At 44.8% G+C, this 15933-nt stretch overlaps 1 protein-coding gene across 1 annotated transcript in view; it reads right to left on the bottom strand.

Annotated features, from left to right (window-relative positions):
* The window catches only part of CTNNA1 (catenin alpha 1), a 449363-nt gene extending 440883 nt beyond the window's left edge, over positions 1–8480 (bottom strand). Inside the window, exon 1 of the mRNA XM_030212635.1 lies at positions 8158–8480. Coding sequence (XP_030068495.1) covers positions 8158–8185 — 28 coding nt within the window. The 5' untranslated portion in view covers positions 8186–8480. The remainder of the gene's footprint in view (positions 1–8157) is intronic.
* Between the last annotated feature and the right edge of the window lie 7453 nt (positions 8481–15933).

Here is a 15933-nt window from a genome sequence, read left to right as displayed (position 1 = left end):
ACGGTAGTACACTCCTATCATTATCCTTTTCCCCTTTACACATGGAATTTCAATCCACAGTGATTCCAAGAAGTGTTTTGTTTCCTGCAGAATTTTCAATCTATTTGATTCAAGGCTCTCGTTAATATACGCTACCCCTCCACCAATTCGATCCACCCTATCACTACGATATAATTTGTACCCCAGTATTACAGTGTTCCACTGGTTAGCCTCCTTCCACCAGGTCTCAGCGATGCCTATTATATCTAATTTTTCATTTAGTGCAATATATTCTAACTCTCCCATCTTATTTCTTATGCTCCTGGCATTCGTGGTGGGCAATTTGGTGGTTTCTACCACTAATGGAGGGCATAACGAGACAGACTATTTGAAGCGACTGGGGTGCCGAGAATGGGGTTGGCAAGCCCGTGGATACTGGCCCTAGGACTGCTGTGCAGAACAGGAAGGGATCACAAACCTACACCTTTCCGAGTAATAGAATCATTGCCTAGGCCCACTGGAAAACCTCCGAGCGGTGGAGGGTGCAGCCAAGATAGATAGTATCTGTGTGTTTCTTGATGAAATCAGCGACCTCTTCTACTTTGTCTCCCAACAAGTGACCACTTGTAATGTGATGACCACTAATCTCTCCAGACCCGCCAATTCCAGGTCGGACACATGCAGCCGTGAGAGTCCGCCCATCCCCATACTCATGGCAGAGAGTCTGGATGCCACATCAAAAATGACATAAGCCCCTCTGGCCAGATATTTTCTACACTCCAACTGCTTCTTGGCCAGCTGGCGAATCTCAGCGGCCTGCTCCTGGGGGAGACAGTCCACCAGACTACTGTGGACCAGGAACTGCTCATGTAGAGCTGATAAGATGGGATGGGGGCAATGAGCATCGATGCCTGAAATGTTTTCCTCCCAAATGAATCCAGAGTCCTGGTCTCTCTACCTGGGGGTGGCCAAAGCACAAGTCCTGGAGCTCATAGCTCATCTGAAGGCAGATTCAACCAGCAGAGAGTGGTGTGGCAACTGGGCCTTCTGGATTCCAGGAGCCTTTTACAAATGATACTGCATAGCCACCCTCTTTAGTACTATCTGCAGTGAGAGAGAAGATGCCCAGTTAAGTCAGTGCATCCTTAAGGATAGGGTGCAATGGTACTATGACCTCTTTCTTAGGAGAAGGCTCATAGTCCAGGACAGTCAACACCTCTGCCCTGGGTTCTTCCTCTGTATCCAACTTAAATGGGATGGCCAAAGCCATCTCCTTGACAAAGCCAGTGAAAAAAAGACCCTCAGATGGAGATTTTTGTCTCTGAGGTGGGTAGGGATCAGAGGAAATACCATACAACTCCTCCACCAAGAAGAAATGTGGGTCCTACTCCGATTCCCATGAGCAGTCCCAATCAGACTCTTCCTCATACTCCAGGTAAGCTGGGAGCATGTGTATGCCTTGGCTCAGAGGAACCAAGTCCTCGCTCCAAAGAGTGCCGAGGTACGACCCTACTTTCAGACTCTGGGGAAGCTTTCTCCCCCAATGTCAAGAGCAGTACCATATCCACTGAGGTTGATGTTCTGCACCCTTTGAGGAGTTGGTGCCAAAGATGTCTGCACAAATATAGGATCCTCAGAGAAGCTTGGTATGATCCACTGCTGGCTCATGTGTCCTCGATGCCCAGGCGGTCTTTTACTGCACCATCTCCTCCCCGAGCATGATTCAAAACTGCTCATCGAAGGAAGGTATTGGCAAAGGCGGGGGAGCTGGTAAGGTGGCAGCCTGAGAAGGCATCAGTATCAAACCAGAAGCAGGGACCTGGCTGCTTTTAGGCTCACACACTGGCGCCTCTTCTAAAGAGGGGGGTGCTCCTCTCAGTGCTCCTCTCAGTGATTGATGTCAATGCCCCAGTGCTCCTGGCACCGTGCACTATCAGTGCTTGTGCTTCCCCCGATGTTCATCCTCATTGGCCCTGAAAGACCACGAGGATGAAGTCAAATCCATACGTGCCCTCAGTGTAGAGTCCAATGCTGACCGGTCCCAAGGCTGACTCTCAGCGCACAATGTCAAGACAGGTGAAGACCTTCTTTGATGATGGTGCACTTCCAGTGGGTATAGCCACCTTTGCAGCCATCAAGGTCGATACTTCCAGTGCCGATGTCAATGCACCAGTCTTTGAGAAGCCAAAAAGTTTCTCCTGATGGACCTGCACCCCCCCCCCCCCCCCCCCGTCAACTGCATTTTTAAAACAGAATCACCTAATTATGTTGGGTGCACCTCTTAGATGCTACTGGGGCCTTCCGAGACATCATAAAAAGAATCACAGCCAAGCTAAACTCCTCAATTTTGAGCCAAAAAAGGGGCAGAGGCTAAACTGAAGTTGGTACTCTGACCTAAAGCAGGCCTAACGGGTCACAAAAATGAAAGGAAAAACTCGAGGTGCCAAAAAACCTAAAGAACTAAAAATACTGAAAAAAACGTTAAAGTAAAAAATGAACTGCACGGGAAGGGAAGGGAAATGGAACTTGATATACCGCCTTTCTGAGGTTTTTGCAACTACATTCAAAGCGGTTTACATATATTCAGGTACTTATTTTTGTACCAGGGGCAATGGAGGGTTAAGTGACTTGCCCAGAGTCACAAGGAGCTGCAGTAGGAATCAAACTCATTTCCCCAGGATCAAAGTCCACTGCACTAACCACTAGAGCAAAGACCAGAAAAAATACACACACTGAGAACACAGATGTGTCCGCCAAGCTCCGTGAAAAAACAAACACTGAGGGACCAGAGCCCGCGCTGACAGGAAGGCACCAATGCATGCACTGTGGGACACAGCTAAAAATTTCTACAACTCGCCAGTCAGCATCCACACTGGGCTCCGTCAGATGACATCACCTAGATATAAATACAACAGCCAGCTTGCCCTCAGAGAACAACCTTCCCTCCATTGCCCTGTGCCCAACTCCTTATTTGAACTATGCCAGGCACCATACAGCTGTGTGATTCAAAATCAACAGTTAGACACCCCAGGCAACAACAGGAGGAAAAAGCCCAATGTACAATCAGTTTCATGTCCCTGCTACAGCAGGACTCAAGCAAGGGAAGAGACCAGGAAGCAGAAGAAAAGGGAAGAAAAAGCACAAGGTATAGAGAGCACTGAAACGGGTCTCAAGCCAATAGAGGAGACAGAGAAAGCTGAAGATAAGGGTGTCATGCCTAAGCAGGGAGGAGTCAGGCTTTAAATCACAGAAATTCTGCAAAAGATGTGAAATTTTAAAATACAGTGTATAATTTTTAAATTTTTGCAGAGTTCCTCCAGGAATGTTCATATTTATGTTTTAGATTCTTGATATGCTGCCTTCCTGTGGGACAACCAAAGTTTTTACATATTAAATACATGTACTTTTTGTCCCGACTGGACTCAAAATCTAAGTTTTTGATTTTTTTTTTTTTTTTAAATACATGTGGCAATGGAGGGTTAAGAGACTTGCCCAGGGTTACAAGGAGCCACAACGAGACTTGAATCCAGTTTCCCTGGTTCTCAGCTCACTGTGCTAACCATTAAGTTACTAGTAAAAAAGGCCCGTTTCTGAGAGCAATGAAACAGGCGCTAGCAAGGTATTTGTTTTGTGCAATGAATGTCTTGAAGGGGATTTTGTGCCAGGGTGGCCCCCCTCCCTCCCAGGTGGAAGTGTGTGTTTGTGATAGAGTGTGTGGAATGAGAGTGTATGCCAGGGTGGCCCCCCTCCCCCAGGGTGGCTCCCTTTCTTCTCTCCCTGGCAGATGGAAGTGTGTGTTTGGGACAGAGAGAGTGATTGTGGTCCAGTGTGTTTGTGCGAGAGAGAGAGAGAGAGAGAGAGAGAGAGAGAGAGTGAATGAGAGTGTGTGGCAGGATGTCGCTCCTCCCCCCTTCCCTCCCTGCTTCCTTGCCTGCCAACGGGAGTGATGTCACTCCTGCTTAGAATGGTAATCGTCTGTTGTGTCTGAAGTGGTGGAGGAAGGAGTCCACTTTGTTTACCTAGTGCCGCTGCATTTTGTTTGCTGTCCCCTTCGCGGTCCTCGGCAGCGCGGATTAAGGCTGTGGAAGTCCTCTGCCGCCCTCGACGTCTCGACGTGTTAACGCGAGGGCGGGGCGGGTGCCAATGTTGCTTGTAAGGGGTTTGCGTCGGCATAGCAGCGGTCGCAGCGTTTGTAGTGTGTGTTATGTTCACCCGTCCTCGACGTCATGACATCTTGACGCGAGGGCGGGGGCGGAGATGCTGTTCGGATGTCATGGGGACGTCACGACGTTCGGACGCGAGGGTGGGGCAGACACTTGTGGGGACACATTCCGATCTATGCCGCCTCACATTCCGGAAGTTGCAGCTTCACTTAGAACGTTGGGGTTGCGAATTATGTGCGGAAGAGGCGTGGCTGGGGGCGGGTCTAAGAGTGGTGCGTGAGTGGTGGAGTGACAGTGAGTGGTGGTGACGGGCAGTGCTTCCCTGGGTGAGAATTATTTATATAGATTCCTCCACCCCACTAACTTTTTCAGGCACGCACATAAAAGTTCTATGCTAAGGGTCCAGCAGGCTTTCCCTGATTAGTGAGCAAGTCTACACACTTTGAATCTCCATCAACACAATATTTTCTCACTAATCTCATAGTACAAGACACACGGCTGTACTGCATGGCTTTCTACAACAGCCTCTGACAGTGAAGGGTTTTTTTTATTGTTACCTATCTTTTCAGAAAATATAGTACAAGATTTATCTCTTGATCCAGAAATGCAAAAAGCGACAAATAGAAAAATTTAACAAGTAACAAAAAAAAAAAAATCTTCCTTAGACCACAATTATAAGGGAATAACTAAGAAAATAGTAAAAAAAAGGCAAACAGTAAAATAAGCAAAGGAATTAACAGGAGCCTAGACTTCCCAAATTCAAATCACTCCTTCCAACCTAGATCTTCTTCTTATCTAGGAATGAACTCAGCTGCAGGTACAAAAGAAAACATTTGTCCCTCCCAATCTTATCATACATTTACAAGGATATGATGGAAGGAAGGTAGCATGAAGCACCACTGCAAGTTTTAGCTAAATTAGCAGTTTTTAAAGAGATGAACTTGTCAATGAACACTGATCTCGGGATCGCAAGACTCTCACACATAGCCAAAGGTAGTGGAATCTCTGGACACCTATAAAAATCATCCAAAGAGCCTTCAATCATACACAAGATTCAGTTGGCCAACAGTGTAAATTTTTTTAGGCAAAATATATTCATAATATCTGATGCCAATTACTAAAATGGACAAGAACATTTTGAACTGTAAACTTTAATGCTATCAAAGGTAGACTCTAAAGGACATTACAGTAATCTGCAACATCAAAACCAAGTGTTGATGAACTGTGAAAGTTGCCAGTCGCTGACCATGGTTTCAACCTCATCAGCATAGAAACAGTCCAGAATACCATTATGTATCTCCTTAAAAGTCACTGAGGGGCTTACAATATGTTTGTACCCAAGCTAAAGGATGAAAGTCAAAAGGGGCATCTGCTAGGCTAAGACCATAAATGGAGGACTTAGGAAGGGTGGCAGGAGCACGAAAAGTGACTGTGGGTTTGCAAGGTGTTGGGAGTGACTAAATACACTACTTTTTCCTGGAATATGCAGCATGAAAATCTGTTCTACTCTTTTGGGAACTTGGCAGGTAGTTGTGACCTTGACTGGCCACTGGTGGAAGGAAAAGGATACTGGGTTTGATGGACCCTCAGTCTGTCCCACTTTGGCAATGCTTATGTACTTAAATCCTTGATAGGGGGGTCCTGAAGAATATGTTTGCCTAAAGCCCAATTTAGTGTAAACATCTCGTGATACATGAATTTTCAGTGAACTGCATTTGAGATTTCCTACCATATTTCCCAATACTAAGTGCATCTTTTAAACTAATAATTTTATGTTTTCTCTGAAACATCTAAGAAAAGGATTATTTTATGTTATGACTCATTTTAGGTCAGGCATCATACTGGTTGATAAAACCTCTACATTTTCAACCGGTTTGGTTAGCAATGGAGCAACTGATGTGGGGCTCTTCTTTAAGTCCCCATCTCTTGCCATTATTTATTCCAGAACGATTGAAAAATAATATTCTTTCCTCTTTCTCTTGTTTGCATGAACTTATGAGGCAACCCTCTAAACAAAATTAATAAGCAGCCTATATGTTGGAAAATTTGGGCAAAAAATTGGATAAGGACAATTGCTCACGTGTATTCTGGTAATTCAGTTGTTCCCTTTGAGGATCTCTGTTCTAGCTTTTCTTTACCAGTCAGCCAGTACTTTAAGTGGCTCCAGATTAAACATTGCCTAACCCATAACAAAGATCTCTGTAACCTAAATGTAAAAGTCATCTCCTATATATGATTTCCTCTCTAGAATTTGTTACAAAGGCCATGTTGTATCACAATTATACAAATTTTAATACAAAAGTGTTTAAGCAGCAAACTAAGCCTATGTTCAGTATGGGAAAATGATCTTCAAATTCAGGTATCACCCAATCAGTGGTTTTCTCTCTGGTCTAAAGTGAATAGGCCTATAGCTTCGGTCAGCTACGTGCAGTCATTATATTTCTTTCATCATTGGGCGATTTGGACTCCTCATAAATTGGCGGTAGCTGGTCTTTCGAATAACAACAAATGTTGGCTCTGTGGCTCGCACACTGGTACCTTGCTTCATATGAACTTTGATCGCAGAATAACTTATGACTTTTAGTGTCAGGTGTGGTCTTTTATCTCAAATATTCTTCCTGTACAGGGTCCAATTACTCCTTCAATTATTATGTTTGGTTCTGTGCTATTCCCAGATCAATTAGATGTTTCCCAACAAAAAATATTGAACATTTTAGTTGTTGCTGCGCTGAAACTGGTTCTTATGCATTGGAATTCTATTCTCAATTCTACTTTTTGGTGGCATTCAATTTTACAGATTCATAAATTTGAAACCTCTGTTGCAGACAAAATGGATGAGATGTGCTACTGCTAAAATTTGGTCTCGTGGATAATTATCTGAAATCTTATAATTTTAGGTAACTTAAGATTTACTATTTTGATTTGCAGGTTTTTTTGTTGTTTGAATTCTGTGTTACAGTTGATGTTATTACTTGATAAATTGTTTATCTTTTTCTAAAACCAATAAAATTCTTGGACATAAAAAAAATTACTTCCATTGTCTGAAATCATCATTCTGCCCCGTTTTCCTTTGATCAGCACAAGTTAAAACTTTGCTAACAGTCCACACAATATCCACTTCCTTATGAAAGCAATAACAAAACCAGAGGAATGATTCCAGCTGGCTCCTAGGCTCCGACTGATCAACGACAAGAAGCAGGGAGTGGCGGAGCTCTAACATTAGGTTTTGCTTACTGCTACCTTGTAACACACCTGAATATTATTATGGCATAACATTATACTTCTAATTTTGCTTAAAGGGGGAGCGAGCGAGCTGAGGTTACATTACGGGAATAGGCTGGGTGTAAAGTAATTTTAGGGTTAGCGGTTGTTGCCCGTGCAGGAGCTGAGAGGCCTCATCAGCCAGGGCTACAACGCAAAGATAAAACAATTCCAGGAATGAAGAAGACAGGGAGGGGCCGCAGCCAAAGAGGGCGGCTTGTTCTCCTGCAAAGGGGGGAGGAAGGGGGTGACGACGGGACACACCCCTGACCCCACTCCTCCTTTCAGTTTCAACATGGCAGGGGGGAGGGGAAGGAACTAGGAAGGCGAAGTGATCCCAGGCTGATTCCCAGCCAGCAGGCGTGGGGGTCAGAGGGGAACCTCCAAAGAATGAGAAACCATGCTATTCCCCTCCAGACAGTTCCACCGAGTCTTCACGTCCCAACAATTATTTTCACCAAAACTAAACTAAAAAAAAAAAAAAAAAAGTTTACTAGCTTCGTGCCGTTACGCATAAAACGAAAGCTGACCATCCCAATAAGCCTGAAGTTCATTCAGTGCCTCAAGCACAAACACCAGGACAATGTGCGACACCAGGGTGGAGGAAGGAAAACTTTCTGCCCGCACGGGACAAGATGGGAGAGGACAAGAAACACGCTTTACGAGCCGTGTCTGCACCTCGGGAAACTCTGGACGTTATGCGAGAGCCTGAGGTTAGAGAAAACTTAGAAGCAGAACGGTGTAACTCTCTTACCTAGCACAGCGCGAGGCTGAAGCCGCATCCACCGCTTTGTCTCGCGCTCCCTCCCAACCCCCCTCTTTGGCTCCTCTCCGTCTCTCCCAGTCGGAGCGGAAATGGGCAGAGAATGGCTGTTCCGGGCTGTCCTTCCCGCCCCACCTGCCACGGCCTGGACACGGAGAACTCTCCGGCGAAGACTGAACGCTACAGCAGACAGATGAGACGTCCCAGTAGCTGTAGAAGCGCTGACCCCAGCAGGCTGGCTTTACCCTCCGGGATGGGCTGGCGTGGCCGGGGTTTGGGGAGGAGGAGCACGGGACTTGGGGAGGGGGAGGTGAATCTGGGAAGAGCGTGAGAGGGAGTGAGTCAGTGTTTCCCGCCACACCCCGGGATCAGGTGTGCGTGTGTGTCCCGGCTCGGGCTATGGCTCTTCTCGTTTTCGGATAAGATACGAAGACGTGCAACCGGATACGGGCTTGGTTTTTACCACATGGCATGCACGGATTTCTGGGAGGAAAACCAAAACTACAAATTCTGTGCATGTAGTGGGGCAAAATCAGGGGTAGAATAGTCTGCTCCGTGACCTACGGTGGGATAGGAAGTGACATGTCTGTGAAAGATATGAGGCTGGGTGAGGACTCCCAGACATACAGATCACACTTAACAATTATGAAATAGTGAATATACCCAATCTTAGCTGTTTCGGTATCCTATTGGTGCTTAACCTCCTAAAAGTTTGCAGAACAAGGTATAAAAGTCTAGCAAAATAAATAATTCTTCAAGGTTGGGTTTCATTCATCATTCGGCAACCTTCATGGCAGTTTATAATCTGGTAAATAAAACTGGTATGAACAAAAATTAAATAAATTAAATTAATATATTACAGAACAAGAACAAAAAACAAAAGGAAGGAAATTTTGAATAGATCAACTTAGTCTTGTATGCAACCAGTAATGGGGAGACAATAGGAGCAGGGAAAAGGGGCTGCTGCAATAAAGTACTCAGTTGTACTTCAATAATTTTAACTGATAGAAAAACCTAAGTAAAAAGACAGGTTTTCAAGGCCATCTTGCATTTGTTTTCAGATGGTTTGAGTTGAATGCGTATAGGAAGAGAAGAGTAGGAGCAATACAGCAACAAGCCAAAGAAGGCGAAAATCAAGACATAATTTAGAACAAGGGGGAATGACCATAAGTTCTGTGATCGCTCAGTGTAGTGCTCAAAGTGATGAATACAGGAAAGGCTGGTTGGTTGACCAGTATAAAGAGTAAGTAATAAAATTTAAACCTGATCTTACAGATGGTCTCCAACCTTTTTAATGTTCAATGTACAGCGCTGCATACGTCTTGTAGTGCTATAGAAATGGTTAGTAGTAAAGGGCTACAAAGTGAATAAGAGAGCGCACCGAGGGCCATCAACAGATTTAAAGTGTACATATTTAACTTTTATTTTTATGTCCAAGAATTTTATTGGTTTTAGAAAAAGATAAACAATTTATCAAGCAATAACATCAACTGTAACACAGAATTCAAACAACAAAAAAACACCTGCAAATCAAAATAAATCTTAAGTTACCTAAAATTATAAGATTTCAGATAATTATCAACATGAGACCAAATTTTGGCAGTAGAACATGTCTCACCCATTTTGTCTGCAACAGAGGTTTCAAATTTATGAATCTGTAAAATTGAATGCCACCAAAAAGTAGAATTGAGTCAGTGTTTCCCGCCACACCCCGGGATCAGGTGTGTATGTGTGTGTCCCGGCTCAGGCTTTGGCTCTCTCTTCTCGTTCCCGGGTAAGATAGGAAAATGTGCAATCGGATAAGGGCTTGTTTTTTACCACATGGCATGCACAGATTTCTGGGAGGAAAAACAAAACTATAACTCTGCATGTAGCAGGGCAAAATCAGGGGTAGACTTTTAAAAGTAAAATACCACTAATCGTGTAAACTGCCTTGATCTGCTTGTTCAGACAAGATTTTAAACATTAAAAGCAGTATTGATTCAACATCACTTCAAGGATGAGACACACATAGGAAGCAACTGCTTTCCCTGGGATTTGAAGTATAGAGTGTTGCCATGATTTGAGTTTCTGCCAGGTATTTGTGACCTGGCTTGACCACTGTTTGGAAAACAGGATACTGGGCTAGATGGACCATTGGTCTGATCCAGTATGGCTACTCTTATGTTCTCTTATATGTTTATTCCGCAGCAAGACAAACCAAAAATGTTTGGGCTGCAAATCCCTATAAAAGACCCATTCAATCTGCAAACTCTGCAGTGTAAAAACGAAAGTATCACTCCAATTTACTATATGGAAAAATATTGGGCCCTTTTACTACAGTTTGGTGTGTTTTCTGTGTAACCAGGGTAAAATATTGCTCACCTGAGGAGTCGGTAAGAGGCATCAGAGTCTAGAAAGGCTGCTGTCTGTGCAGTGAGGGCTAAGCCGGACCACTGGAGCAGAGGTGCAGCACAGCAGTGTTGGAACCCAAACTGAGAGCTGCCCACTGATTTTGTGAGGCTTCTGCCGGGAGGTGGGTGGAGCAAAGGCCCCACGAACCCAGAAGTGTTCATGGCTGCGGGGCAACAGCAAGAGGAATGCGGCTGTAACGGATGCTAAAGTGAGGCTCCGCTGGGTTGGGTTGTGCATGTGTCCCTTCGAGATGACATTGATGCATTTGTGCACACCTGCAAATGTTGGCTCATGCTGGGAGAAGGAGGGGCCTTGTTTAGGGCAGTTTTAGCCTGAAGAGAAGATACGAGTAGAGAGACTTTGGGGAAGAGTCTGGTGAAGGCTCCTGGTTGTTGGGAAGTACCATTTTTTCAGAGCGGGCAAGACTGAAGTTCGAGCTGCGTGTTGGCGACTACTGGCATAGTTCTTTGGCAGGACTTCTCAGTTCATTTGCAGGCCTGCTGTTGACCATTCTCTTGACTGCATGAGGGCCACAACGGACAACTATGGGGGCTGCATGTTGGACACCACTGCTGTAAGTAATTGGTAACCAATATGTTAAGAAGAAAGCAGTGGGGTCAATCGATTGGTCAGATTTCACTAGGAAAAAAAGGTCTTAATAATAAAACAGTAAACATGGATATGATACGCTGTCCTCGATTGGATTCCAGGGCCCTGTTCTTTCCTGGTTCTCCTCTTACCTCTCACTTCGCACTTTCAGTGTTCACTCTGGCGGTTCCTCTTCAACTTCCATCCCGCTTTCAGTTGGTGCCCCCAGGGTTCTGTCCTTGGACCCCTCCTTTTCTCCATCTATACCTCTTCCCTTGGTACCCTGATTTCATCTCATGGCTTTCATTACCATCTTTATGCAGATAACTCTCAGATCTACATCTCCACCCCTGAAATCTCACCCGTAATCCAAGACAAAATTTCATCCTGCTTGTCTGACATTGCTGCTTGGATGTCTCAACGCCATCTGAAGCTAAACATGACTAAAACTGAACTTCTCATTTTTCCCCCTAAATCCACCTTCCTTCTTCCCCCATTTTCTATCTCTGTTAATGGCTCTCACATCCTCCCTGTCTCCTCGGCTTGTAACTTTGGAGTCATCTTTGATCCCTCTCTCTCCTCTGCGCATATTCAGCAGATCACTAAAACTTGTCGTTTCTTTATCTACAACATTAGCAAAATCCACCCCTTCCTTTCTGAATACGCTACCAGAACCCTTATCCAAACCTTTGTCACCTCTCGTTTGGATTATTGCAATTTACTTCTCACTGGTCTTCCTCTCAGCCATCTCTCTCCTCTCCAGTCCAAAATTCTGGAGCGCGCCTTATTTTCCGCCAAAATCGTTATACCCACACTAGTCCATTCCTCAAGTCACTTCACTGGCTCCCTGTTCGCTTCCACATACAATTCAAACTTCTCTTACTGACCTTTAAATGCATCCATTCTGCAGGCCCCCATTACCTCTCCCCTCTCATCTCTCCCTACATTCCTCCCTGTGAACTCCGCTCATTGGACAAATCTCTCTTGTCGTGCCCCTTCTCCTCTACTGCTAACTCCAGGCTTCGTCCCTTTTCCCTTGCGGCACCTTATGCCTGGAATAGACTTCCTGAGCCTGTACATCTAGCTCCATCTCTACCTGTTTTCAAATCTATGCTGAAAACCCACCTTTTCACCACTGCTTTTGGCTCCTAGCTACTACTCAATTACCTCCCCTTGTTCCTTCTCACCCTGTACATATTTATTTATTTATGTATTACACTTGTATCCCACATTTTCCCACCTATTTGCAGGCTCAATGTGGCTTACAAAATCTGTCATGGCATCGCCATTACAGGGTTCAAAGATACAATTGATGTTTTAGGAGCTCAAGGATGACAGAGAAGATCTAAGCAAACATTAAAGAAAGACGTCGTTAAGAGTTGAGTGTTATAGTTAAACTACGGGTTCTTGTGGTAAGCCTTTTCGAAGAGAGAGGTTTTCAGAGATTTGCGAAAGTTAGTTATTTCGTTAATTGTTTTCAGTTTTGTTGGTAATGCATTCCATAGTTGTGTGCTCATATATGAAAAGCTGGTCGCATGTGTTACTTTGTATTTTAATCCTTTACAGCTAGGGAAGTGTAGATTAAGAAACGTGCGGGCGGATCTTTTAGCATTTCTAGGAGGTAGGTCGACGAGGTCTAGCATGTAAGTCGGGGCATCTCCATAGATGATCTTATGAATAATCGTGCATATGAATAATGTGCACATGGCGTGAAACATCTTCTTAGTTGTGTTCTTCACATGATTTTCAAGAGTTAGGTTATGATCAATGGTGACTCCGAGAATTTTCAGTGTGTTTGAGACTGGCAGGGAAACATTTGGTGTGGTTATTGTGGTGAATTTACTTCCCTCACCCTTAATTGTCTTGTCTGTCTGTATTATTTTTAGATTGTAAGCTCTATTGAGCAGGGACTGTCTCTCTCTCTGTCAGGTGTTCAGCGGTGCGTGCGTCTGGTAGCACTATACAAATGTTAATAATAATATGAGCAGAGAAGAGAGAGGTCAGCAGTTAGTGGACTAGGGTTCTGTGCTGTGTATATTTTTATTACAAAAGTTGTACAGTAACCTGATATGAGCATTTTTCAGTAGGATTGGTAAAACAAAATGATTTAAATGATCCTGAGTAAGCTGCGATAAGCTGAGGCCCTGAAAGAACTTATCTTGAGTCCCTTCCTCAAGCGACTGGCGCTCATACAGAGCTCTATAGAACTTAACAAACTGCTCCCCAATCTGGGCCTCAGAAGTTTAATGCCTCCCCTGATCATCCTTAATGGCTGTTATCACCTGCCTCTTTCTAGTAGGATGCACCAGGTTGGCGAGCAGCCTGCCAGCTTTCCCTCTCCAATGATGTAAGCAATATCTATGATAACAAAAGGTCATTAGACGCTCTCCCATTAAAGAGAACGCCAAACTGTTTCCTAACATCCAGTAACTGCTTTTTGGTGGATTCATCCAAGCGAGACATGGGTATGCTGCAGAGAGCAGAGTTCCCCCAAAATACAAAGGAAATCAGCCTACCGGGCCTGCAAATCCACTTTGTATAGAGTATAATGTGTTCCCTCATCACTGCCTTGGATGCTTCCCAAAAAGTGGCAGCCCCAATATTGGGCATAGCATTAGTTTGTTGGTACATCGACCACTGCTCTCTTAGGGAGGTGTGAAAACCATCCGTATACAATGAAATAGGAAATTTCCACACTCTAGCTCTAGGGTCAACCACTATGGATAAGAGTAACATAACCAGTGAATGGTCCGAGAGCACAGGGACATAATCCTCATGATGGTCACCCTGGAGAGCAGTGAGTGGGACACCAGGAAATAATCAAGTCTGGCATACACCCGATGGGGATGGGAGTAAAAGGTGTAGTCCCTCTCCTGGGGATGGAGGAGGCGCCAGACATCCAAAACCCCCAAGTGAGTCACAAGAAAATTTACCTCCTTACGTTTATAATCTGTCTCTTCCCAATAGGGGATTTGCGGTGACATTAAAATCTCCCAGGATAAGTTGGTAATCAGAAAACGCTGTCACAGTTGCCACAAGCATAGAGTAAAATTTATGATCTTAAATATTGGGTGCATAGAAATTACAAAGCAGATATCTACGACCCCAAAGTTCCCCAGCCATAAGAACATACTGGCCTTCCTTGTCTTGCATGAGCTTATGAAGGTGAAAGGGCAATTGTTTGTGCAACAATATGGCAACACTTCTGCCGCCCATTATATGCTGAGAACCCAAAGTCCCCCAACCAACCACCTACCACCCTCAGTCTAATGGTATGGTGGAGCAGTTTAACAAGACCCTCAAGGGTATGTTAAGGAGGGAATTGAACCGTCAATATGAGGATTGGGATCATTTACTCCCATTCACTCAATATGCCAGCAGGGAGAACATTCAGGCTTCATTAGGGATGTCCCCATTCGAATTAGTGTATGGGCGATTACCCCGGGGAATTCTTGATATTATACAAGAGCAGTGAGTGGAAAAATTAGATGACCCCCAGACTGTAAGCACATATTTAAAGGAGTTGCGGGCTAGGTTACACCACCTCTTTGATTATGCACAGGGTAATCTAGGGAAGTGCCAGGGGACACAGAAGGGATACTACGACCAGGTTACTAAGGTCCGGAATTTTCAGGCAGGGGATAAAGTCCTAGTAATGATTCCCTTGGACCCCCATAAGTTCACCTCCCAATGGAAGGGTCATTTTGTGATAAAAGAGAAAGTAGGTCCCTGGTCATATCGAGTTAAGAATGAGAAAGGGAAAACCCAGATGTATCATATAAATGTGTTGCATCCGTGGATAGAGCGGGAAGGAATGGTGGCTGCCTTGGAAGAGGGCCTGGGACCCCAGCTTAGTGACTTCCGGGAGAGGGGGGCACCAGTCATTGGGTCTTCCCTAAATCTCCAACAGAGGCGAGCTGTAGAGACCCTGTTGGAGGAATTTCAGGACGTCCTTATTCCCCTTCCGGGGGAAACTCATGTAATTGCACACTCCATTCATACAGAGCCAGGGAGGATTGTTCGTCAGAGTGCCTGAGGCCAGGCGACAGGAAATTATAAGACAGGTACAGGAGATGGTGGATATAAGGATAATAGAGGAATCTAACAGTCCCTGGCCCAGCCCAGTAGTTCTTGTGCCCAAATCAGACGGATCCCAATGATTCTGCATTGACTTTAGGAAGGTTAATGCTATCTCTAGATTTGATGCGTACCCCATGCCCCGCATCGACGAATTACTGGATAAGTTAATGCAAGCCCAATTTCTGACCACCCTTGATCTTACTAAAGGGTACTGGCAAATTCCTTTGGCAGAAGCCAAACCGAAAACGGCCTTTAGTACACCTTTGGGTTTGTTCCAATTCAAAAGAATGCCTTTTGGCTTGAATGAGACAGCTGCATGCTGCCAACGATTAGCGGACCATATTCTGCGGTGGCATCAGGATTATTACATCCAGTTGACAAATTCTCTTGGCTCAAACCCTCAACGTCTCTTTGCCACACTGAACTCTCCTCAAAGTGCCTTCACCTCCATTCACCTCCAACTCCCCCTTCACTTTCCCCCCAGACTCTGGCTGAGCACTCTCATGATAAGGTTCACAAGATTAAACATGAATTCTCAACCAGGTCACCTCCACCTCTCCTTCCCTTAGTCCATTCTCTCAACCCTCCAACCCCTGCCTCCTTTTCTTCCTTTTCTGAAATCACTGACGAGGAAGCTACACATCTTATTTCCTCCTCGAAACTACCTGTTCCTCTGATCCTGTTCCCACCATCTACTTAACACTA

This window comes from Microcaecilia unicolor, chromosome 8 (assembly GCF_901765095.1).
Source record: "Microcaecilia unicolor chromosome 8, aMicUni1.1, whole genome shotgun sequence".
In the NCBI taxonomy this organism is placed as follows: domain Eukaryota; kingdom Metazoa; phylum Chordata; class Amphibia; order Gymnophiona; family Siphonopidae; genus Microcaecilia; species Microcaecilia unicolor.
Note: the sequence above shows the minus strand (reverse complement) of the source record. Positions and strands in the feature narration are given on the sequence as shown.